This window comes from Peromyscus eremicus, chromosome 3, assembly GCF_949786415.1.
Source record: "Peromyscus eremicus chromosome 3, PerEre_H2_v1, whole genome shotgun sequence".
Classification (NCBI taxonomy): domain Eukaryota; kingdom Metazoa; phylum Chordata; class Mammalia; order Rodentia; family Cricetidae; genus Peromyscus; species Peromyscus eremicus.
Genome location: NC_081418.1, coordinates 130492618 through 130518624, shown reverse-complemented (window position 1 = coordinate 130518624; position 26007 = coordinate 130492618). Strand labels below are relative to the sequence as shown.

Here is a 26007-nt window from a genome sequence, read left to right as displayed (position 1 = left end):
CCCAAACATACACAGTTTGTGCCCTGGGCCTTTGCTTTAAAAAATGGGAAGAATTTCTAAGGAGCTGCTGTGTGATAAAACATGTGACAAAGACCAACACTGTCATATATATAAAATGAGTAAGGGTAACTATCCAATCTTTAACGGCAGCACGGTTTCAGGGACTCTATGCCAGACCCTCAGATGCCACTACAGGCAGACAATCCACAGACCCCGGCTTCTGACGGTCCTGGTTGCTAATGGGTACAGACAACTGTCTCCCAGAAAGACACACTATGTCCAGAAATGACACTGTGCTGCCTTCTCCGGCAGTTTGTGGGTGGTACACTTGTTTCTGCCTGTCCTCATAATACTGATCACCTAGGAGGCAACAAAAACAGCAGCATCTTTACTGCTGTGTCTGTTTACTTCAGGAACCCACACGGTTGCCGGCTGTGGGATGCGGAGTCTGCTTTCTCCACCATTATGTAGGGAAGTGGCTACTAACACGTAGGAAACACCCACAATCACGCATGGAGCCAACAAGCAAGCAATAACCACCCACAGGATGAAGGCCGAGAATCAGCCAGATGTTTAAAATGTTAGAGCCAACTGCCATGGGTCTTCATAGTCAAAGACTAGGTGTTTTCCCACATCTGGGCTGCTCTTCAGGCTTCATGACATGGTAAAGATTTAACTTTACACACCACCTCTAAATGGCAGAGGACACCAGACTGTAAGCAGAGAGAAGCTTCTCTTTCCAGACAGAAAGGCAAGGTGAAAGACAAAGAGACACACTGAGGGGGCTTTGGGTAGCTGTTTAAATGGAAGCTCACGTGACACAAGTTCCCTGTAGCAGAGTAAATCCTATTGCATTACTATAGCATCGTTCTCCCAGGACGTATTTACCTGCATTAGAGGAGCCTGTTTCTCCATGCTGGCTGTCTTGTTGGCCCAGGCTTCCAAAGGCTTTTCTGTCCCTGGGCTCTGGGCTGACACGGGGAACCTGGCTGCCAAGGCTGGCCGGGAGGCCACCTGCAGCTGTTGCTCCTGATGCACTACCTGGAGCTTTCTTAGCAGCTCCTGAGTAGGGAGCACACTGGGGCTGTTCTCCCGGCTGCCAGAGAGGGGCAGTGTTTGTGCTGGCAGTGCACACTGCTCCTTCCTGAGAACTTGATGTCCTGGTGTGGGGGGAGGAAGGGGGCCACTGAAATACACCAGCTGTGACTGGGCCACGCTGTGGCACGGAGCTACCTGAGTGGCCACAGCTGGGCTGGCAGGTGCACAGGACTTATATTTATGCGCTGCCCCTGAGGCACCTTGAAGCTGCTCGAATAGCTTGTGGTTTCTGCAAGTGCTCTGTGCACAGTGTGTAGTCCCACCGTTCCAGGGGGACCCCAGCTGGACAGGGGCAGAAAGAACTGCCCCTGCAGGACTGGGGCTGCCACTTTCACAGGGCCACTGCTCAGGGTGCTGTGGCAGCGGATGCAGCCCTGTGCTCCCCACCATGAGTTTCTGAATGGCTGGGCAAAGTTGCTTCTCCACAGGCAGTGACAGCATTCTGGGCTCTTCATACGACAGGAAGCATCCAACTCCTTGATGAACTGGAAGCTGCTCTTGCTGGTGGTAGTGGTGGTGGTGGTGGTGGTGGTGGTGGTGGGCAAAGGGCCGGGAGGGTTTCAGAATTTCATGACAGGGAGCTTTGTCTTGTTTCCCAAATAGAGCTGTCAAAGATAAGTGTTGGGGCTCAGGGTCCAAGGTCTGGGGGAAAAAAGATATCCAAAAATAGGTTCACACAGTTTTGTTATGGCAGGAGGGCTGTGAAGCAGAACTCAGTTAACTGATGAGTTCTTCTGTTTACAAAGGATCAGTGACGGGTGAAATTTATCAACTTGAAAAGCCCGAGACCTCTGAAATGTCTAATATCTTCACAGCATTCTCCTCCTTGCCCCCAAGGCTGTTGTTACATCACAGTACCTGGTCACTTGATAAGACATGCATGTGATCCTTGAGGGGTCTGCAGCTCCCAGATTAGGGGACAAAATTACACTCTATAGTATAAGATTGCACATACTTCATGGAAACCCATCTCTACAGCCAGGGTCCATCTAGGGTTGCTGAGAACAAACTGTACTGGAAATAAGCAGGACGTAAGAGCTCCAGGTTCCTGGCAGCTTTTCACAGAATTAGAGAGAGCAAGGCTAGAAAGAAATGAGTATTTTAATCTAATGTGCAAGGACCAGGTGTATACAATGCCTGGCTGCTACACCACTCCTGCCCCTGAGCTGGTCCTCTTTCCCACTCTAAAGTCAATGTATCTTGGGTTATCTACTCAAATGAGAGAAATTCTCATGGAAACTAATGAAAAGCTAAAATAAGTTAGAAAATACTTCTTTTTTGAAAAATTCAAAACAAGATTTTCATTCGTCAAGTCATTTTCTGTCTTTGGCTCATGCTCACTTTCAGAACTGATTTAAATTAATTCCTTGCAAAACATTTCTTTACTTAGGAATAACTATGATGAAAGAACAGATACGTTTCCTTTACAATCAACAATGGGCCTGCTGATCAGCAAATTTTGTCTCTGCTGTACTGCTGTGTATAGCACACAACACACAACCACCCCAGGCCTGTGGGCCTTCCACTACTCCCTGGCCCAGAGCTAATCCAGAACAGGCACTCTGCCGCACGCCCAGAGCCTGGCATTGCTCAGGGTACACAGCGATGCTGAGAAATGTCACGTTTTATTGTACTGTTATGATGGCTGCTCCTCCAGTGGCCTGAGGAGGGACCTCTCCCAGAAGGTGTATGCTTCTGTCTCCCCTGACACTTGTTTTTTGAACAATGTAGGATCTTCTAAGCAGTCTTGGCTCATGAGCCACAAGCACAGTGTGTGGTCAACTGGACAATCCCTGAGGAAGAGAACCCGTGCTCCACAGTTCAGATGCACAGTGCAGCAAGACCCTGCCTTTCTCCACCGACCTTAGGTATCCTTCAGCAGGGCCAGGCCCTCCCCTGCAGTACATGGGTAAAGCTCTTTGAGAATCCCAGAGGCCATAGATGAAAGCAGAGGATTTCCCTGGTTTGTGTAGTGACTCCAGGTTATAATCTCATATTGGGAGATCTGGGTCTAGGAGCCTCAGATGAGAGAGAACATACAACATTTGTCTTTCTGGGTCTGGGTTACCTCACACAATATTATCTTTTCTAGTTTTACACATTTATCTAAAAATTTCATAATTTCAGTTTTCTTTACAGCTGAACAGTATTTCATAGCGTATATGTACCACATTTTCATTATCCATTCATCAGTTGAAGGACATTTAGGATGTTTCCTTTTCCTAGCTATTGTGAATAAAGGACCATGACACCCAACAGAAGGCATGCTGACATGGAAGGGGAGATTTCACGGGGCCTCCTTCCTAGACAAAGAACTATAGGAACTAAGAAATGCTGAGAGCAGGAGAAAGAGTACCCCCCAGGAAAGAGCACACTAACTGGTTATCCAATACCAAATGGTAAGCCTTGAAAACATGTACATATGAGTAACACCGTACACATATATGTAACAAATAACCTGTACTGAACAGGTTGTATTTCTATATTTAGGAACATATAATATTTAGGAATTAAAGAAATAATGGCCATGAATTTGAGAGAAGGCAAAGGGCGTTTACAAGGGAGGGTTGGAGGGAAGAGAGGGAGAAAGCGATAGAATTATATTTTAATTCCAAAAGATGAAAACTATGTTTTGAACAAAACAAAAAAAGCAGTCAACTCATACCTTGTTGGGAGGGGGTTCTTGTAGCCTCTGGCTGCCACTGGGTCTCACGGGGACAGGTTTGATAAGCTTAGGGTTGTCACAGATGGCAGAAGAACTGGTTATCTGTTTGGGCTCAGAGCAGGTCTTACACTGGAATGGAAACAAACCAAATACTTCATTTTTGATGGAAATAAAAGAAGCTCTAGTGTGTTTACAGCCTTTCTTGCTTATCTAATTGGTAGATGGCTAGTCTTTAAATAAGTTTTCATGCATGAAGGATAATCTCTTCTACTTTTCTGATGGGAACTATATTTGGGTAGAATCAACTACAATTTTTTTGGTGTGTGTAATTCAGTGTCCTAAAATATTACCACCTACATCAGTTAGCCCTGAGGACCCACATGCTCGTGGATAGTTGGAAGGCTATGTGTTTGCTTAAGAAGAAATAGTTTCGCCAGGCGGTGGTGGCGCACGCCTTTAATCCCAGCACTCGGGAGGCAGAGGCAGGCGGATCTCTGTGAGTTCGAGGCCAGCCTGGGCTACCAAGTGAGTCCCAGGAAAGGCACAAAGCTACACAGAGAAACCCTGTCTCGAAAAACCAAAAAAAAAAAAAAAAAAAAAAAATTAAAAAAAAAAAAGAAGAAATAGTTTCAAAACAACCAGTCTAATAGGTTTTGATAGTGAGCAATCACAGAAATAATATAGAGTAGAATACAGGGAGCTGCTAAAAATACTTAACTCAAGCATCTAAACCTGTTTGGTCCACAAACTAAAAAGTAATGCTGTCTCAAACCACTGATTTAAAAATTGCTAACACCACCTTTATTTAATAGATGACTTCTTGCATAAACAGGATAATTTAAATGAAGTGTTCTGAGCCACTTACTACAGATTAGAATTTCATAAACAGACAAGCCTCATCATTTCAAATCCTAACTCATTATCACCTGTTAACCTAACCAACCGTGCCATCGCCAACAGTAGGACTCATGACAAAAGCCTGGCAATAACGCTGTGGTTCATTTTGTTAAAACATCAAGTAAAACAATACACAGGGCCTTCTCTCTGTAGCATTTGCTTCAGCCGACCAGTCAATGCCTCATGCCTGGAAACAGTCGTCACATCTGACAAAGCATGAGTGACAGGCACCATGTCATCTCGGGAGCCCACAGTTCTCAAGGGTTTTCTAGCTATTGGGGCATAGTCTCTTATTCTAAGACACATGCCTGGGCTTGGGTGCCACTGTGTGCACCTGTCTGTCAAATCAACCACACAAAGGTCTAACTACATTTTCCAAGAGTCCTGTCAATTTTTTGGCCATTAGGCATTAGTACTGAATAGAGTGCGGAACTGCTTTTAAGTCATAAAGTGTTATTTTTACATTCTTGTCAAGTGAGTGACAGTGATTGGTGGTGTCGCTGCATGGGTCAACTGCTGTCTTCCTAAGAGCAAGGCAAGCAAGGCAAGGCAAGGCCACACAAGACACTGACTTAGAAAGTGCTGGCCAGAGGAGTCGCTAGCCCCTCTTACCACTTACAAAGAGGTGTGTTAATTCTACAGAATGACTCTTTATTTTAAACAAAGAAAACAGATTTCCCCCACCTTTCCTATACACTGAGGTAGCTTTGCCTGCCATTACACATTACTCCTTAGATCTTTTCTCCCTTTTCTTTTTGAGACAGGGCCTTGCTATACAGCCCAGTCTGGACTCAAAATGACAACCCTAATCATAGGGAAATGCTAATCAAAGTTACAATGAGACCTCACATCATTCCAGGTAGAATACTTAAGCTCAAAAAGGCAAAAGAGGGGCTGGAGAGTTGGCTCAGAGGTTAGAAACACTTGTTGCTCTCCCAGAGAACACAGATTGGTTCCCAGCACTCACAACCATCCATAACACTAGTTCCAGGAGATCTGATGCCCTCTCTGACTTCTATGGGCACCAGGCACACACATGGTGTATACACATAAAATAAAAATAATTTTAAAAAAGTCAAAAGATAGTAAAGTGTTGATGTGGCTATGGAACAAAGGGAATCCTGGTACAGTACTGCTGGCAATCTGTAGAAAACAGTACCAAAGTTCCTAAGAAAATAAAAAAACATAACTACCAGAAGACCTACCAATCCAACTACTAGGCACATAACTAGAGAGTATGAAGCCATATGTCCAAGAGACATTTGTACTTCCCTGTTCACTGCAGGACCATTTATTAACAGCAAAAACATGGATCAATTAAATGTGTGTCAACAGATCAATGGATAAATCACACACACACACACACACACACACACACACACACACACACACACACACGGGATATTCAATTTTCAAGAAAGAAAAAAGTAGCCTTGCCGTTTGTGATCACAAGGATAAAAGCCGAGGAAAATGTGTTCAGTGAAGTCAACACGTCACAGAACAGCAAATCCCACACAACGTCACTTACACGTGGATCTAGAAAAGAAGAACTCACAAGGGCAGAGAGAATGGTGGCTAGCAGAGGCTTGGGGTACAGGCTATTGTGAGCATGTTCATAAGACATTAGACAGGAGAAATCCAAAGGATCCACCGCACATCACAGTGACTACAGCTAAAAACTGCATATATGAAAGGCACTCAGAGTAGATTTTAATGTTCTCACCACAAAAATGCTATGTATGTAATGCATACATTAATTAGCTTGATTTAGCCATTCCATAATGTATATAGGTATCAAAACATCATGTTGTATGCCTTAATTTATACAAATTTTACTTTTCAATTAAATTAAAAAATTAATTTAAAAATCAGACTGAATTCCCCACCAGATTCCAGAGACAGAAGGGATCTCAGAAGTTTTCATTTAATCCTTATCAAGAGACATGAAATTCTTTCATACCAACTCCACTATGTCTTCTTAAACATGTCCAAAAATGGAGATACTCTTCACAAGAATTCTGAGGGGAAAATGCTTGTTCTTTATTACTGTTTCCATTTTCCACTTGATCATACCAGACCCATTCTACTGATGATCTGTACCTTGTCTGTGTATGTTAAAACGCCTACATGCATACATGAGAGGCACCAGCCGACAGGAGACGGCCTCTCTATGTGACTGACGCTAACTAACGTTTACATTAGCTGGGGGGGGGGGGGTCAGGCACGACTCATGTGACAGGAAGGACTTGAAATGGACCTTGAAAGTCTGACCTTGTCTGGGTGGGTGAGGAAGGGGAGGAAAGGCAGGAAGGCACCTTCAGGAAGCAGAAGTCAGTTTCAAATGCTTATAGAATACCAAGAAGACCATGTAATGGAAAGCTGGAAGAGTCCAAGAGTTCACATAGCAAGCTTAGAGACAGACTATTACCAGTGTGAGGCCTATGAGATGGCTAGTGAGAAAAAGGGGCCTGGAACCTGAGTTTAATTCCTGGACCTCCAATGACCTGAGTTTGTTCCTAGAACCCACAACCTACATGACAGAAAGAGGGAGCTGACTTCTGAAAGCTGTCCTCTGACCTCCACATGTGAACTGTGGCTTGTCTGTGACTGCACACACACACACACACACACACACACACACACACACACACACACACACAAACACCCCCCAAATATCAGTGTCAGAGACAGGAACTGGTGTCTGAGCACTTTCAAAGGAAAGGCTATTACTAGTTTGTTTGGTTGAATTTCGTCCACGCTGTCTCTCCCACCCATCACCATGGTCCACATGCTTCATGATTGTATGTCCTGCACTCAGTCCACACTGCTGCTGTGTTCTGGTTGGTGCTCTCGTAAGCTGGCGGCAGTGGACACTGAGTAGGATCCCATTTGCCCCACAATCAGGAACTTCGTCAAAGAGCTCTGACACTTTTTTTTGTTGGTTTTTTTTGAGACAGGGTTTCTCTGTGTAGTTTTGGTTCCTGTCCTGGATCTTGCTCTGTAGACTAGGCTGGCCTCGAACTCACAGAGGTCTGCTTGGCTCTGCCTCCCGAGTGCTGGGATTAAAGGTATGAGCCACTGGCACTCTGACACTTTTTAGGAGGAAATGACCCTGGGCAACGAGGGTGCTAACTGCTACTGGCTGTCAATCATTTATGAGTCTTTTCAGGGAGCTAGGAGCTTTCAGTTTTTGTTTCCATAGATAAGAAACAAAACATGAACTAATTTTGATGTCTCCACTTAAGATACCAACTTTAACTTAGTTTGATTTTCTTCTCTTATATCAAGGATTGGTTCTAGACACACTAATGTAATTTCTCAATTATTGTATCTGTAAAAGCTGAAAAATTATAAGGTCAATATTCCTACTAATAATAAGACCACTGAATTAAGCTTCTAATTTGTTGTTCTTTTCACCCTTGAAGTATAATCTGCAAAGACTGTTTAGTTCAAACATTGTGGCTTGAAGTCATGATTTTCCTAATGATGCCACAATGTAATATTCAGTTACATTTTCTTATATTTTTTTTACTCATTTTCCAAATTCTAAGATTATTTTTTCCTTAATTTTATTTTATTTTGCCCATTTCTCTAGAGAGTGTTAATCCTTTATATTTCAATTTTTAGGGGACTTAACCCACTTCCTAGATTTTAGGTGTGAATATTTCTTCTCAGTTGTTACATTTCATTTTTGGTTTTTGTTTTTGTTTTTGTAGACATGGTTTCTTTGTGTAACAGCTCTGGCTGTTCTGGAACTCCATCGGTAGACCAGGCTGTCCTTGAACTCACAGAGATCCACCTGCCTCTGCCTCTGAGTGCTGGGATTAAAGGTGTGAGCCACTACTGTCCAGGTTTTTGTTGTTGTTTTTTATTTTTTTTAAGTTTGCAAAATGTTAATTTTCTATATAGTTGAAATTAACTGGTTTTGAGTTTTAAGGCACAGTTAAAAAGGATTCTTTTTTCCTAGATTGCAAAGAGATCCAAGTAAGTTTTCCTCTGGAACTTGAATTTTCTAACATTTGAGATTTATCTTGGGCTGTGGTTTGAGGCACAGTTTGAACTCTGTACTTTTCCAAATGGGTACCAGGTGCCTCAGCACTGCTTACTTAAGAATCCATTCATTCAGCCGGGTGGTGGTGCACGCCTTTAATCCCAGCACTCGGGAGGCAGAGGCAGGTGCATCTCTGTGAGTTCGAGACAGCCTGGTCTATAGACTGAGTCCAGGAAAGGCATCAAAACTACACAGAGAAACCCTGTCTCAAAAAACAAACAAACAAACAAAAACACAAAGAATCCATTTATAAAACTGACCTGAAACAGTTATTTATCATATCATAAACTGGATCTATAATTGCATCTAATTCTGGCTTCAGCTATCCTGTTGGCCTATCTGGCTACTATGTATGAATACCAACAATCTACAGTACCCTCCTACACGTTTATAACCAGTTTTTAGCATCAAGCAGAGCCTGCTTCATGGCCCCTATTCTACCTCCAGTCAATACTGCTGGTTTTTACAGTCCCTCCCCCCTCCCCACTATGCTGGGGAGTTGTCTGTTTCCCCTACAGTCAGCTTGTCTGTTCCAGGAGAAGGAAAAGAAAAGAAAACAGCAGTATTTCTTTAGAAATCACCTCAGACTTAGAGGCTGAAGGAGAATGACAACTTTACATCCAGTCTTCTTACTCCTTAGCTAAGAACAGGGCACACACTTCCGTCTCTTCAAGTCTACTTTTATGCTTTTTATTTTGATTTACAATTTTTATTATCTTTTATTTATTCACTGGGGAGGGGTACCACAGCACATGTGTGGAGGTCAAAAGAGGACAACTTGTGGAAGTTGGCTCTCTCCTTCCACCATGTGGGTCCTAAGGATCAAGCTCAGGTCATGAGGCTTGGTGGCAGGTGCCCTTACCCACTGGGCCCTGTTGCTGGGCCCATGCTTTGAGTTTTTGAGACAAGTCTCAGTAGTCCAGGCTGGTCTGAAACTTACCATCCTCTGCTTCAGCTTCCAAATTCTGGGATTACAGGCCTGCCCCACCAATGAAGACATGATTTATCTACGTGTTACCACTGTAAGGGTAGTAAGTCCTCTAACCGAATACGATTTGTTTGTAGGAAGGCTATTGATTTCTTAGGCTATTTTTTAAGTCACTGCAGAAAACAGTCTACAGTCTACTAAAAGCAAAGAGATCTTGATTTCCCCCAATTGGCTTTCAAAGATCCTTAAGTCTTTCCCAGTGATGATCTTGTCACTGTGGTTAAGTGCGGCCATAGGAAGAACAGAGACTCACCTTGGTGTACTCATCTTTGGCCTTGGTGAGCATCTGTAAGATATCTACTTCTCTGCCCTCTCCTGAACTCAGGGTCACTGGGGAGGATCCTGCTCCAGCTCCATGACAGGCTTTCAACTGTTCACACTGAGTGAGGCTAGAAAACCAAGGGAAATATCAGGGAACTAGTCAAAACCAATGCCGTCACTCCAGTTCTCTCCCAGGGTTTCATCCCATTACAGCCATCTTAGAAAGACTGCTCAGGCATTTGAAACAGAGAATGAGAGATGAGGTCTTGAGTCAACTGGCCACATATGCAAATCCAGGGTATGAGTCAGCAAGCTATGACCTGTGGGTGACAGCCTACCCAACCTGTTTTTGTAAAGAGAATAAGACTGCTCACTGTTAGGCACATCAGCCACAGCTGCTTTTACACTGTAGCAGCAGAACTGTCGCTGACATGGAGGAAGCCTTCCAAAGAACAGACATTCAACAGGAATGACCGGCATGACACAGAGATCCCCCTCCTTCCCAAATACCTCAAAGTCAAGCAAGGTGGACAGGACCACCTCAGATCTGGCAGCTTTCTGGCAATTTGGAGGTACCAAAAAGGTCACATCCTAACACTGACCACATGGTCCTAAGTGCTGCAGGGAAACATTAAAAAACAAAACAAAACAAAACTCTTCTTTGGCTTGCTTTGAATTTCAGCCCAAATTCTTTTGTTAAAGCCATGAAGTTAACGGTAAAGCAAGACCTGTGAAGTTACCAAGAGATTTTATTCTAACTAGAGAAGGGATCTGAATCCTTGCTAATCAACTGCTCATTGCTAGTAACAATCATTTTCCTGCCTGCGCTGTCAGGCAATCACTGCAGAATGTTACCAGCTTTACCATGACCTCTTGGCTGAGCTACGGGGTATTTTTTAATCCATATGAATCCTGCTATTATTATCCCTTGAACAATTTACAACAACATGAAATGTTTAAGGAACTAGTTGTTATGGTGGTAAATACCAGTTTGAACACACTTAATCACCATCTGGGACTTGAGCGGGTGGCCTAAAATTAGCTCTCACAAGCGAGAACTTCAGGAATCAATTTTATTTATAAGAATGTGTTCCCTGGTTTTCATTCCCTTGGGAGGAGGGTCACTTTTTCATTCCAGTGCCCCTGGATTTAGAAATGAATACTGGTTCTTTACAGACAGAACATCACATCCGGGTGGGGAGCAGCTAGCCTAGGCAGAGACCCAGCTTCATGAACTCACTCCATCCTGAGGCTCTTGGCCATGTGCATAAACAGCAGCAAAACTGAACAGCCAAGCCTATAACTGGGCAGAGTCCACCAGCCTCACCTGGGCCTCGTTTCGATGCAAACTAGGGAAGCTGAGAGGAGGAAAGTTGGATGGCAATGTAGAAGTAGCTCAGAACCAGCATGTGAGAGAGAGACAACTGGGGGGGGGGGGGGAGAGGGAGGTGGGGAGAGAGAGCACCTGCACTGATTGCTGAACTAACACGGATTCTGACCTTCCCACAGAGGAGAACTAAAGACAATTTTAAGCACTTGGTGTTTGAGGCACTGGGGATTCTGAGTTCTGAACACAGTTTAGGAAGCTGTTAAAGGGTAGGCAGGAAGTGCAGTATTAAAGCCTCAGGGGCACCCTTTCAGGATGACTCTGCATGTTCTTTTTACTGATGGACACATCCAGAGAAAATACTACTTATTTACAAATGAAGAAAACACCAAAGAAACCCCCCATGGACGGAACCACCCACAGCACTCGGGGCAGAACAAGGCATGTCATGCAGGCAGTGGACCTAGAGAAACACAGAAGCCGTTTCTTTCTCCTTTTTCATTTAGTAAGCAGCATCCAGTGTTTTGGGGGTCCCGTTGGAGATGATGGCTGAGAAACACTTCCTGGTAAAGTTAGCATTGCTCCGCACACTTGGAGATGCGAGTCAAAGGCCTGGTACTAGGAGACACTCGGCCTTTTAATACTTACTTTTTCATCAGTTTTGCAATTCTTTGGCACTCTTCCTTATCATAAAACCAAATTCCATAAATGGACACTGGGAAAAAACACATCAAACAAGCCATAAGCGTCTTCAAAGTCACACAATGAAAGAAACTCCCTTTCTATCTTAGAGGAAAATATATACTAGTTAGTTGTGGAATGAATTTGTTCGATTTATTACTAAATAAATGAAGCCAGTCACTGGAGTTGCATGTCGAAGGAAAGCATCCATCCTGGAAGTGCTGAGGAGTTGGTGCACACACTGAAGCCTGCTTCTCCAACGGTGCAGCCTCTAGCTCGACAGGCAGTTGGTAAACGCTTCTTACACAAGTGGCTACAGATTGAAAACGAGACCAGGATTTCTAAACTTCTTGGCTTTGAGACTTCATTGTTTCTATATTCCATTTGCACATTTCATAAACACATTTCATCTTTATTTTTAAATATTCAGAAACCTGATGCTCAAATTATGCCTAGAAACCTCCTTCCCGCTCCTTCTCCAAAGAATATGTTAACTGAAAAATTGGCAGTGAGTTATTAGGATAGGGAACTAGAAAAAATATATTTTAAAAATAAGTTTTATTTTAAGATGTCCATACAGAAAATTTACAAATGTTGGAAGGTTAGGTATGACTATGGTGTAACCATTTAGCAATGAACAGAAATGTAGTATAACTGTGATTGATTCATTTAATAATTTTCAAATAAGTTATCTATTAAATTTAGTATGTATCTAGCTCCATCACTTTTGTAGTGGAGGCTAAAATAGTTGCAGGATACATTTGTAAATATCTAGTTGAGGTCCTGGTAATATATGCAAATAATCTTATAAATAATACATCAACTACATGGACATTAAAAACTTCATTGAAAACAGCAGTAATATTATGATAGAAGAATGAAAATTAGCAAAAAGTATTTTAAAGGAAAACAAAAAATTCAAAAAATATGAACTTTCAAAGCATTTCATTATTTTGTATGAAGATAGCTATTGATTGTCTAAAAACACCTTTTTCTGTTCATTCATCTCACCATGTGCAGACATGAACTGTCTGCCCCAGGACAGTACTGATATAAATATCCAAAGGCACAGGAAATGTCTTTTTAATGCTATTTTAAGCAGGTATCAAAAAAAAAAGCTTTATGAATCCAAATCACTAACTTGCCAAAAGTTGAGACATTAAACTTCATTTTTATACTGACTGAGTACAGACAGAATCTTTTGAAAAAAAGATTTATTTTAGTGTGTGTGTGTGTGTGTGTGTGTGTGTGTGTGTGTGTGTCTGTGTGTGCGTGCATGCGCACGTGCGCAGGTATACACACAGGCCAGAAAGGGTGTCAGATCCACTGGCACTGGAGTTGCAGGTAGCTGAGCTTCCAGATGTGGGTGCTAGGAACCAAATCTGGTCCTCTAGAAAAGCAGAAAGTGCTCTTACCCCCTGACATCTCTCTAGCCCATGCACGCAGAACGTTTACCTCAGACACTTACATATGGAAGGGGCAAGGAGATGACACCTCAGGTTTTCTCAACCAGGGTACTCTCTGAGACAGAAACACACACATCCAGCCACAGCACTATGACAAACCTAAGAATATTGAGAACATCAGTGTTCTCAAATCAATGTGCTGTATGCTTTCACACCAAAATAAAACCTTTGCGTCAAGATTAAATGTGATTCTGGAAACTGAGGTTCCAGGCTACTTCCCACCTACCAGAAGTCACTCCCAACTCAGACCCCCTAGACTCCTGTCCTCTTGTCCTTGCAAGTCAGGCTGGATCACTGGCACTCAGTCCCCATGAGGAATCTACACGGATCACTAGTACTCACTCCATAAAGAATCTATACGGATCACTAGTACTTAGTCCGTGAGGAAATCTACATAGATTACTAGCACTCAGTCCCCATGAGGAATCTACACAGATCACTAGTACTCAGTCTGTGAGAAATCTCCAGGGATCACTAGCACCCAGTCCATGAGAAATCTACACAGATCACTAGTACTCAGTTTGTGAGGAATCGCCATGGATCCCTAGCACTCAGTCTGTGAGGAAGAGGAATCTACACAGCTCACTGGCACTCAGCCCCATGAGCCTGGCTTCTTTGTCTCAGTTATAATAGGTGCTGGGGACCATTTGCTGCCCTGAAATCTTGCCTTTTTTGAGAGTAAGTTTTCCCAAATGGCAAGTCAGGAACTCATGGTGCAATCAGACACTAACGCCAGTGGCAGAGAAGATGGCGATGGGCGTCTTACTGGGACTACACTAACGAGCATTCCAGGTGCCACTCTTCCTCCTGTGTGACACTTGACACACAGAACTACAGTTCTATGAGGGCAGGATGCCAAGGAAACTGTTGGCTCAAACAAACCCTTCTGACATCTTCATCACCACGAGACACTGACATACAGGTTTCGGACAGAAAAACAGAAACCCCTCAAACGTTAAAGCACTATGAAGGAAATACTGGGTTTGCCGTTATCTAGTTCCTCATGGAGATTTACCCGAGGCAACATGGTTTCTAACATTCAGATGGGATCATTTGAAACAACTCTTTACCCGGTTAATATTTAGCTTGAACATAAGGTTTAAATAGGCAAGAGGAGAGGAAGATAAAACAGAAATTTACCAGCATTCCTGGCTACTAAAAGGAGCACCAAGATAGAGGACTGGGCCTGTGCTTTCTTCTCCTTAAAATAGTTTTGCAGCTCAGTGGCACTGTGAATCCATGGACATCCACATTCCAGCTCAAGTTCTCCGCGTCGGGGGCCCAAGCCTCCACCCCCACCAGGCCTATCATCCGTCCACACAAGAGGCTGTGCCAGACAGCTCGTGGTGATATACAAAGACCAGGACTCATCAGGCCTTCAGGAGGTGATGAGCTGACAGGCTGACAGAAGCCATTTGCTTCACATTTCCATCCAAGGGCTCCAGGGGGGAAGGGCTTGTCTGCACAGATCTGAAGGCAGCCGCAAAGGCAGAAGGGTTCGGCAGAGAAGAACCAAGGAAGGAGTGTGCTTTCAGAGCTCTAACCTGAAAGTAAACGCCTGAATTCCAGGCTGAGTGCTAGGCCCCTATGCGCTTTATGGCCCTCAAAGGTGGCCACAGAAAGCAGTTCTGAGTTTCTGAAGAGTACAAGGAAAAACTACAAGTGGGATGACTGTTTAGTTGTGGAATTAGCTGTTAGCACCCAACTGGCAGTCACCATGATTCGCGCCTTCGTTCAGCCGTCCACACCCCCATACCAGCCGCTTTCCAGTCACCTGTCTGAGGAAACAGAGGGCAAGTTCAAGGGCAAGGTGGTACATGAAGCTCAACTCAACTGTTTCTACATCTCTCCTGGAGGTAAGAAACCCAGAGCGGAGCAGAGAAAAGGGAAGCGTGTTGAGAGCTCCACTAGGAAGGAGGATCCTAGAAGGTTCCCCAGCACATGCTCCCAAATGTCTATGTGATCCCTTGTTTTATTGGGACTTTCTCACCACACTGTGGGGAAGTTCGGCTTGAACTGCCCTTTCCTGATGCCATGCTTGAACGGTTCTCCACAGAAAACAGCCTTTCTGTGGTAAAATACCTGTCTCCCATTGTGCTTCCAACTCCTTAAGAGATTGAGGAGTGCAAAATGTCCACATTATAGTCCATGTCTGGGTTTTGTGGGCACATACAGACAAGGGTGAGCAAGCTGACTATTCTTGATGATGACATCAATTCTTTAGTTTCTTCAGCAGGAAGCCTGAAAGCCAATCAAGTCTCAATGGGCCAATTAAATGGTCATTAGAGGCAGTATCAAATGTCACTTAAATGCGCATTTTCACTTGCACCCACTGGCTCCCATTAGTAGAGCACAGCAGTTCATTCTGGATGAATGAAAAGAGGACCCGCCTCATCCTGTTTATGCTCCTAATAAATGTTTTTATTTAATATGACCCTTTGAGACATTTACCATTCATTCTCTATTTTATGCCAAGTACTTTTCAACTCAAAGCCATTTAATAAGGATTTGGGCTAAAATTTTAAAAGAAAGCATATACCTACATAGCTAGTGAGCGGTATATAAATGCGTTAAGGGATGTATGGCAAACTTTAATTGGGAGTTCCGGTTTGATTATGCTTTCTCATCCAAGTCTCCTCCTTTCCCTCCCCCCTCTCTCCTTTTTTTCTTCCTCCTCTTCACTTACTCCTGTAAAAGGGTCGGGCCATTCGTTTGCCCACGAAAGCTCTCAGTTCTCTCTTTACTGGGAACCTGGCAGAAATCAGTTCTGCAAACTATGGGCATTTGAAAATAACTAAAAAAAAAAAAAAAAAAAAAAAAAAGTAAGTTTCTTCAGATCCCACTTAGGTTCTGGTCTTCCTCAAATGAGTGGAAAAGTAATCTCTACCCCAGTGTATAATTGGTGTAAACACCTGTTTGGTGGACTTGGTTCAAACACATTTTTTGTTTTTTGTTTTTTGTTTTTTTACTGTCCCATTTACCTAGTTCAAGCTGTTATCTGGCCATGCTGAAGATGTCTGCTTCCTAGAGGCCGGCAGAAGCACATATAGTACCCACCCATCTGAAAGTCTTAACACATTTTAGAAGGAGAAAGTCACTCACGAAGGAGCTGCAGTCACAAGGAGTGTGCAGCTCAGGGACTCCCCCTCCCAGGAGCCTCTGTGGCCACACCAGGTTCCACGAGCCAGCTAAATGACTTTCCCAGTTTTACTTATTTTCTCTAAAATATGCTCCTGACAGTCCTCCAAATATGATACACAAAGTCTCAAAAAAACGTTTACATGCTTTGATTTGATTTCCAAGCTTGGCTACGAAAGACTGGAATCAGTCCGTGTTTGGGTTTGTCTGGATTTGATCACATTTTGTTTATTTGTGTGTATATGTGTGTGGGCACGAAGATGCCACCGCGTGTGCATGGAGGTCAGAGGACAACCAGCCAGAGTCAGTTCTCTCCTTCAGCTATGCATGCTCTGGGGATCGAACTCAGGTCAGCAACCCCGACAACAGCACCTTCACCTGATGAGCCATCCCACCAGCCCTCTGCTCTGAGACAGGGTTTTGCTATGTAGCCTACACTGGAAAGCTACTCGCTATATAGTCCAGGCTGGCCTTGACCTCATAGTCATCTTACTTTGTGGATTACCTGAAATTTGTATTTTTTAAACCAGAGTTGGCCAGGACTTTCAGAATAAGGAAGGAAATGACTCTGGGGGAGGGAGGGAAGCTGGAGAGACTTGCATCAGTTGCAATGTCTGGAGTGGCACCTGAGGGCTGTGTCCTGGCTCCATAGATGGGGAACCGAGGCCATGGCTGGCAGGCTCTGCATCAGTCCTGTTCTACAAAACTCTGCTTCCCTTTGGCATGCTCTTTCATGCCTTTAAAGTAATGTTCGTTCATTCACCTTCCGCTCTGGCTTTACTGACCAAACACGGACACGTCTTGTAAAACAAAATCTTCACTGGCCCCAGAGCAGCTACATAGCATTGTTATCTTTGGCCCTGGGTCTGGTTCTTTTCATATGACATAGTTTTACTGCACCTCACAAATCAGCAGTCCTGATCCCATGATCTTGGGATACTGGAAGGTTCACAGCTGACGAGAAGCGGTTGCTATTTAATGGCACTGGGAGCAAAGAGGAGAAAACCTGAGCCGTAAAAACAAACTGTCCATTCCAAATAAACCAACTGTTTTAGAATGCTGATGCCATTAAAACTAAATAGCTCCAAACCTGACAGCCAAAGCAGTACGTTAATGTGAATCAATATGCATTTCCAATCATCAATGAGAACGTGTTACTTTAAAAGTAAAAGATATATTCTGCTTTTAGAAAGTTTCATTTATAACAAAGATCACGTGTCATTAGACTTTCCGATCTCAGAGTCACTGTCCTCCTCACTGGGGACACTTGACATCCTGTCAAAGTCAGAGCAATCTTCACCATACACTAAATTCCTCATTTTATTTCTCTCAGGGGAAAGTTACTTTATTTACTCTAAGAAGTTTAACAGAGTAAAGAAATGCCAAAAAAAATAAAAAAATAAAAAAATTAAGAATCAGGAAAATCCTAGATTAAGAGTAATAGAAATAGGAACAATCTGTTTGGTTGACCACTTGTTTATCTCCATTTTATTCATAATTTTGCTGATAAATTTCAAAATCTGGGCCACAAATATCAAATGGATTCCCTAAGACATTCCTCTACATCTCTGAGCTCCCATCTATCCTTGAGTCCCACTGTCTGCACTCTTCCAGGGATAAACTTCAGTGGTGTTCTTTGCCCCCAGTCTTTCTGGGTATCCTTGTATTAAAAACGTCCTACCTACACATTTACACATCTCTTCCCTGCATCAGACCACAGCTCCTGGAGGACTCCAACAACGCACACAGACAGCAGCATGTGCAGTCAGCAAGTGTCTCTAGCCAAAGACTGTTACCGATAACCCTTGCCACAGTTAGTATCAGTTCTGGCTTAATTAACCATCATGGACCGGATAGGCTGGAGTCCTCTGCCAAATGATCCACTCTACCAGACAGCAAGCAGCTGTTCTCCTAAGACCTGTATATTCTTCTAACGTTGCTGAGAGCCGACTTTGCTTGAAGTATTTCACAGTCTTAGGTGTAAGTCTCAGTGCTAGGACTTGGCCATTCAGATGTGAGTTTCCAGAAACCACATATTCCATTGACTTGGCGCTCGGCAGACACTAATGCACTTACTTTACGAGTGTTTATGATCGCAACAGTTCTACCCTATCATTCTGCTTGCCTGACTACTACTCCCATCCGCAACTGGGAGACAAAGAACACATTTCTCTTCCTTACAGATGATCACAGGACTCGGTGCAGCAAACAATTATGATCCTCACATGCTAGTCACCTGTGATAACGTAACCTTGAGCTTACAAGCATCTAAGTTACCTTAATTATTCCAACAACACTCTGAAATGCTATTATCATAAATGAGCATCAACAAAGGGAAATAAATCCTGTCTCATAATTAGAGTTTGCAATGCTTAGAGCTAAACATAAAACAACATTTTTATAGGTCAAAAATTGTTCTCCTCAAAACAAAAGCCCCCAAAGCACAGACTTCCTCATATTTGAGTCAGATGATTTAAGGCAGCATTTGATGAGGACAGCGCAGCTTCGCTGAAGCACATCACTGAGAAGCTGCTAAGGTTTGGGGCAAAGGCTCTGTAGCCAGTGAGGAGAGGAGTGAACCGGGGCTCTGTACTTCAGTCATTCTGACCTTTATCTGCTGTAGATACAGGAGATACTGAGTGTTCCCAAAGCTCTTCATGTTGAAAACAAGTCATGTTTCGGTTCTGGTCCGAGAGGAGAACTAGGGGTTGTGTACAGGATGATTCCAATACCAGCTCATGGCCTAATTACACTCTTTCTCCTGGACCCCTAACCTAAGATTCCTTCTGGAATCAACTAACCTTGATTCCAGAACATGATTATCTGAAACTATCTTAGGAGTTTTGAACAAAAACCAGCAATATAAAAATAGAATGCAAAATGTACACCAACACTGTGCAGCTATCCTGCCTACTCCCTGTATGTTGAGGCAGGGCGAGTGAACGAGGCTTCTCTCAGAAAGCATGGAGGGGAATGTTCTGGAATACAGTTTTTCTCTGCCAAGATTTAGGCTTTTTATCACAGCAAATTTGGCTCTCTCAAACAAAATATAAAAGACTGTACAACCACAAGCCACAAACGCAGCATATGAATGGAAACATCATCACTATGTGAATGCTTATTTCCTTGTAATGCCAAGAATCTTGCATCTGTATGGCTGAGGACAAAGCAGAAGTGACTTCATTTAGATTTTACTCCACAGTAGCTGCATATTACCTGTAATGTATCACTTTGCCTCACAGATTCTTCCTTACCCAAGCATGCCAATATTACTCCACTGGGTGAGCTTCAAGATGTGTGTGTGTGTGTGTGTGTGTGTGTGTGTGTGTGTGTGTGTAAATTAAATTCGCAAAAGTCCCACCTGTGAGTGCCCTAACATTCTACAGTAGAAGTGCACCATCCTTACGCTGGGTGCTCTGGGAAAGGAGTATGGCTTGCCCAGGTGGTGTGGGGTGCTGATAGGAACCTGTTTCAGGAGCTATGATGCGTGGAAACCAAAATCATGACAGCCAGTACTCAAAGTGAAATACTGCCTTACCTGACGTCTTCTGGAGCTTTCTGTAACTGACAGAATGCCAGTTTTTACATAAGTTGTCTCCTTTAGTTTAGATCCTTTCAGCATGAGCAGAGTACTGACAGAATCAGCAGTAATTCTGGATTTAAGGCTAGAGTGACAAGTTTCATCACTCGAGTTGTAGGAGGTGTGCAATCCTTAATCACTTGTTACAGCATGTCAGCTCTCTGTGCACAGGGCCATAATAAAGAAGCCAGCTTTTCACACAAACTGAGATTCACTCAGTGGGGTGGTCTGAAAGAAAACAGCCCTCATAGGGAGTGGCACTAACGGGAGGTGTGGTCTTGTTGGAGGAAGTGTGTCACTGTGGGGGTGGGCTTTGAGGTTTCCTATGCTCAGGATACCGCCCAGTGTGTCAGTTGACTTCCTGTTGCCTGTAAGATGTAGGACTCTTAGCTACTTCTCCAGCACCATGTCTGCCTGCATGCTGCCATGCTCCCTGCCATGATGATAATGGACTGAACCTCTGAACTGTAAGCTGCCACCTCAATTAAGTATTTTTCTTTATAAGAGTTGCCATGGTCATGGTGTCTCTTCACAGCAATAAAAACCCTAAATAAGACACTGACCATATAATAAGTTTTGACTTTTAGAGACCTTCTTCCTCTCTTATCAAGAAGCACACTAGAGGCCTTAAAGGTTACCAAGGGCAGCAATCACACCTACCACATACAATAAGAGCCTCAATTTGTATAGATGCCTGTTCGGAGTGAATGTGAAAAGTCAAGGTCTTTGTCTCCTGCTCTGCATTATTTGTGGCTTGGATGAGTTTCCCATGAGGATCTTATATTACTTACTGGGCAGGTCTGGAAGAGAAAAGCATGCTATTGTTATTCTTGCAAATATCAAGTTTCTGTCTAAAAAGAATGTCAAGGACTTTTAGCTATCTAATTACTTTAAAGATGTGTGTTGCCCTTCAATGGTTTGAGGAGCTCAATTGCATTCCTAGAATTTAAGTCTGTAAAATGGTGTGCATAGACATTCTGAGGATGAAGCCCAAAGCCTGGTACATGGAAGGCAATCAAAAACATACCTGAAGAGGGGAAGGAGGAGGGCAGGAGGGAGGGAGGGAGGGAGGGTGGGAGGGAGGAAGGGAGAGAAGTGAAGAAGAATCACCAGATTCTATGGCCCCAACAGGATTAGAAATGACTACTTGAGAGGGCTGGAGAGATGGCTCAGAGGCTAAGAGCACTTATTGCTCTTACAGAGGACCCAGGTTAATTTCCCAACACCCTCATGGTGGCTCACAACCATCTGTGATCCAAAGCCCTCTTCTGACCTCTGTACATACCAGGCTTGCACATGGTGCATAGACATACATGCAGGCAAGATATTCATACACATTAAAATAAATAAGTCTAAAAATTAAAAATGTACTACTCGAGACTATCAATACACCAGTGGATATCCTATAATGGACAACATAAGCTCAGTTGTCTATGGGCAGATAATGAGGCGTTCACTTGCTCTGCAGTGCGTTCCCATAGGCTTTGCTTTTACCCTGTCAGCTGCTTTTATACCAACTGTCTGAGTGACTCTAAGGTTAGAGGTATCAAATCTCAGGGCATTAGAACCGGCTGAGCTGGAAGACTTTTATTCCTCTAAATATTTTGAAATCTAGGAGGCTTAAGAAGGCTAAATCCCATCCGAGAGGTAGAGGAAGGTGGATCTCTGTGAGTTTCAGGCCAGCATGGCCTACATAGTGGGTTCCAGCCAGGGTTATACAGGGAAACCCTGTCTAAAAAAACAAAACAAAACAAAACAAAACAAAACAAAAAACCCAAGGAAAAGCCCAAATCCATGAGGGAATCACACAGTTCAGCCTTGGTCACTGCTTTGTATGAGTCTGAGAGGCAGGACCGTCACACTGACTGTGAGTTGGGGAATAGGAAAAATTTCTGAACGATGGACAACCTTGTAGCTATTATAAATCAATCACTCCAAGCAGAATATCTTCAAAGCTTTGTTTTAAGCACACTGATGATTAGAATTCGAGACAAAATCATTAGACATCACCCCCCACACACCAACCAATTCTGGCATTGGTACAAACGATCTGGGAATTACTTCTAGTCTACTGTGCATGTCTATTCCTTATCCTGATCCATTTATTTTCTAGGCCCATGTGGAATCACAGAACACAATTAAAATATAAGATACAGTCTCTGTCCACAAGGGACCTGAAACTTACTACTCATGCCTACATAGTAACTTATTGATTTATGGTAGTATAATGGCAGAGCAAAGGTTTTTCAGAACACATTCTAAGTATAGTGAGCAATGCTCCTTCCAAATTATGCCCAACCTTTATTTGTCAATTTGACTTTCATACTGCTGTTATTTATTTTTATATTTACAGGTACAATTTAGCTGAAGCTCGGGAATAAATTAAATATGTTCTTTATAACAGCCATCAAGAAAATGCTTGAAATTTTATTTTAAAACTATTGATTACTTATTATATATTGTGTTGGAAAAAGGACTGTAGAAAAGATGTTAGAAAATTGCATCTCTGCTAGAAAACTGGCTATTTAAAAGGTGAATTCTGTGACAAAAACAAAGAATCACTGCAGATGCTAAGGGGAGACGTAGGTCTCACTGGCTCTCGGACTTCCTAACCCTAGCACGTGAGCATTACTAGGTGGTTAATACAAGAGACATTTAACAAGGGGCTGGGATGTGGTTAAGTGTGATGGTGCTGTCCATCACACCCAAGGCCCTGAGGTTCAAAGGAGAGGGAAAGAAGAGGGGGAGAAGTGGGGGGGAGGGGAGAGAGGGGAGAAGGCAGAAGGGATCAGAGGGGGAGAGAAGGGAGGGGAGATTTTTCAGAGCACAGATCTTTTTTTTTACATTTCTGAATTAATGCTGGACTCACGCTGGTAGTGTGGCTGTATGTTCCTTATGGGAAATACTTGAGACCAGAGTGTTTCAGATTTCAGTTTTGTTTTGTTTGTTTTTTTTTCATGTTAGAACACTTGTTAGAACCTGTTACTCATCTCCAACCTGAAAACCCAAAATCTACACGTGATCTTAGCCCAGCTAAGAAGAACTGAAAATCTCAAATCTAAACCTTTAGACTGTCATTTCAGCATTCAAAATATTTTGGACTTTTTATTATTTTTAAAAATGTAAGTGTATGGCTGTTTTGCCTCCATGTGGATCTGTGCACTACTTGTATGCCTGGTGCCCAGAGATGCCAGAAGAGAGAGTTGGAGCCCCTGGAAGTTACAGACTACTGTGAGCCACCATGTGGGTACTGGGGATTAACTAGGTCCTCTAGAAGAGCAGCTAGTGCTCTTAGCTGCTGAGCTATCTCTCCATACCCATTATCCTCATTGATAAAACAGAAAACAGAGAATTTCCAAGAAAAAGTTACAAGAATTTCATAGGATAACCCATAGAAAATCCAACACAGTGCCTGGCAGTCAGTAAATGTTTGTTGAATGAATGAATGCACACAATTTCACTTCTGATTTAATAACTATCTTATTTGCTTTTTACATCTTATTTTAAAAAGCTGTGCATGGCTCTGCATGAATATAACCCAAGGAGGGAGGAGGAGAGGTATTAAAGACAGGCACATTCCAGGAGCTGGTGGGCCAGCCATCCTAGAGAAAACAGCAAGCTTCCAGGACAGTGAGAGACCCTGTCTCAAAGGAAGAGGGCAGGAAAAAAATAGAGGAAGATTTCTGACATCTTCCTCTGGTCTCTTCATGCACTCACAGGTGTACACCCCTGCACATCCATATGTCACACACACACACACACACACACACACACACACACACACACACACAGAGTGGTGGTTTGAAAGAAAATGGCCCCCAAATGGAGTGGCACTATTAGGAGGTGTAGCTTTGTTGGTACAGTATATTTGTAGGTATGGCCTTTTTAGAGGAAGTGTGTCACTGTGGAGGTGGACTCTGAGGTTTCCTATGCTCAGGATACCACCCAGTTTTCCAGTAAACTTCCTGTTGATGTAGGACTCTCAGCTACTACTCCAGCACCACGTCTGCCTGCATGTCTCTATGCTCCCTGCCATGATGATAATGGACTGAACCTCTGAAACGCAAGTGGCCACTTCAATGAAATGTTCTTCTTTATAAGAGTTGCCATGGTCATGGTATCTCTTCACGGCAATAAAAACCCTAACACACACACACACACACACACACACACACACACACACACACGAAAGCTCACTTAGGTCAAATATCATTCAATAAACTCCAATAAGCTCAAATTATAAACCTTTTTCTACAATAAAGTAATTTATTTTCTATTTGATTAAAATTCAAAATTACTTATCAAATGTTTTTTTTCTTTACTAATTAAATGAAGAGAGTTTGGGATTTTTTTCTATTTTCTTATTTTGCTCTTCTAGATTCACCTAATTGACTTTTTTCTTCCTCTAATGAGTCTAAAAAAAAATTATCTGAGAAAACTCGCCATGAAGCAGTCCAGCTCTACTCTACTGCAATGGCAGATATTACTCATGAGCTGTGTGGCTAGCAGAAGGCCAAGGGCCTCTGGAGGTCCATATGGACCCCAAGGAGGCAGTCACCATGAAAACAACCTTGCATGAAGCGAGGCTGCCTGGCCAAAGGGGCATTATCAGAGGATTAGAAAGCCATATGCAACTGCACATAATCATCTGAGCTGTAAGAAACATTTGAGAGGTACCCAGACCCTGATGGCCGACATGATAAACCTTCTGTGGACTTTGGATGTCAGAGACTGAGAAACTCTGAAAAATAAGCCAAGACCAAACAACTGAACTCAAAGGCAATCAGCATCCAATGTCGAGGAGAACAAAATGGAGCAAAATGAATGCAGGAGAGGGCCAAGACATTGCCTTCAAATCTCTGCTCAACTGATTTCATTTTTCTGTATAGGGGCTTGTTAGAAACAAGCACACATGCATTCCAAAGACTGACTTCCATTCACAGTCATGCTTAACTGCAGGGGAGGCAGAGCAAGGGTGCGGAATAGCAGCCAGGGTCAGGGCTGTAGCTATACATGCTGGGCTGCTCTCACTTCCCCAAACCTCGCTTTTCTCATCTGTAAAACGCCAGTGAGAACAGAGCTGGCTCATCAATACAAGACCCACAGGTACAAACCATGCCTGATATTTTACATTAGAAATGACAAAAAAGCAGCTAAAGGTAAACTTAATAACACATTTTATTTAGCCCTATTATCCAAAATAGTATCATTTCAAAATGCTAACCAATATAAAATTATAAGATTTCTAAAAATTCTTTCTTTCTTCCTTTTTGTGCTAAGACTCTGAAAATGTGTGCTTTAAACACAAATCCTGTTCCTTCAGATAAGCTATACTTCAAGGTCAACAGTCCCAGGTGGCTGTTCATCACTGTCCTGGACATACCTAGCTTCCTGTGTGCTCACTAACGCCACATAGCATTTTCTGTCACACAGGCCCTGGGAAACATAGGAAAGGTATTTTTTTAAAATCAATGTATTAAAGAAATTTTATATTTTTGGTATTGTCTATGACATAATGCAATATATAAGAACTCAAAATATCTATAGTGACTAGATCAATTATTTGTCCAAAATAGGAGTGACCAGGAATGATTAAGATAGGTCACTAGTACTCATTTATTCTATATTCACTTTTAAAGGTTTATTTTACATACTCATACACACACACACACACACACACACACACACACACCACTTCATGTCTGGTCCATATGGAGGCTAGAAGAGGGTGTTGGATCCCCTGAAACTGTAGTTATAGATAGTTGTGAGCTGCCATGTGGGTGCTGGGAATTGAACCTGGGACTTGTGGAAAAACAGCCAATGCTCTTAAATGCAGAGCCATCAATCTACACTCA

At 42.9% G+C, this 26007-nt stretch overlaps 1 protein-coding gene across 5 annotated transcripts in view; it reads right to left on the bottom strand.

Annotated features, from left to right (window-relative positions):
• Dcp1b (decapping mRNA 1B) overlaps window positions 1–26007 on the bottom strand; it is a 40567-nt gene that overhangs the window by 3761 nt on the left and 10799 nt on the right. For all 5 annotated transcript variants that reach the window (XM_059258463.1, XM_059258464.1, XM_059258466.1 and 2 more), the window contains 4 exons: window positions 11936–12002; window positions 9953–10088; window positions 3764–3892; window positions 889–1740 (listed from right to left, as the gene is read on the bottom strand). In XM_059258463.1, coding sequence (XP_059114446.1) covers window positions 889–1740; window positions 3764–3892; window positions 9953–10088; window positions 11936–12002 — 1184 coding nt within the window. The remainder of the gene's footprint in view (window positions 1–888; window positions 1741–3763; window positions 3893–9952; window positions 10089–11935; window positions 12003–26007) is intronic.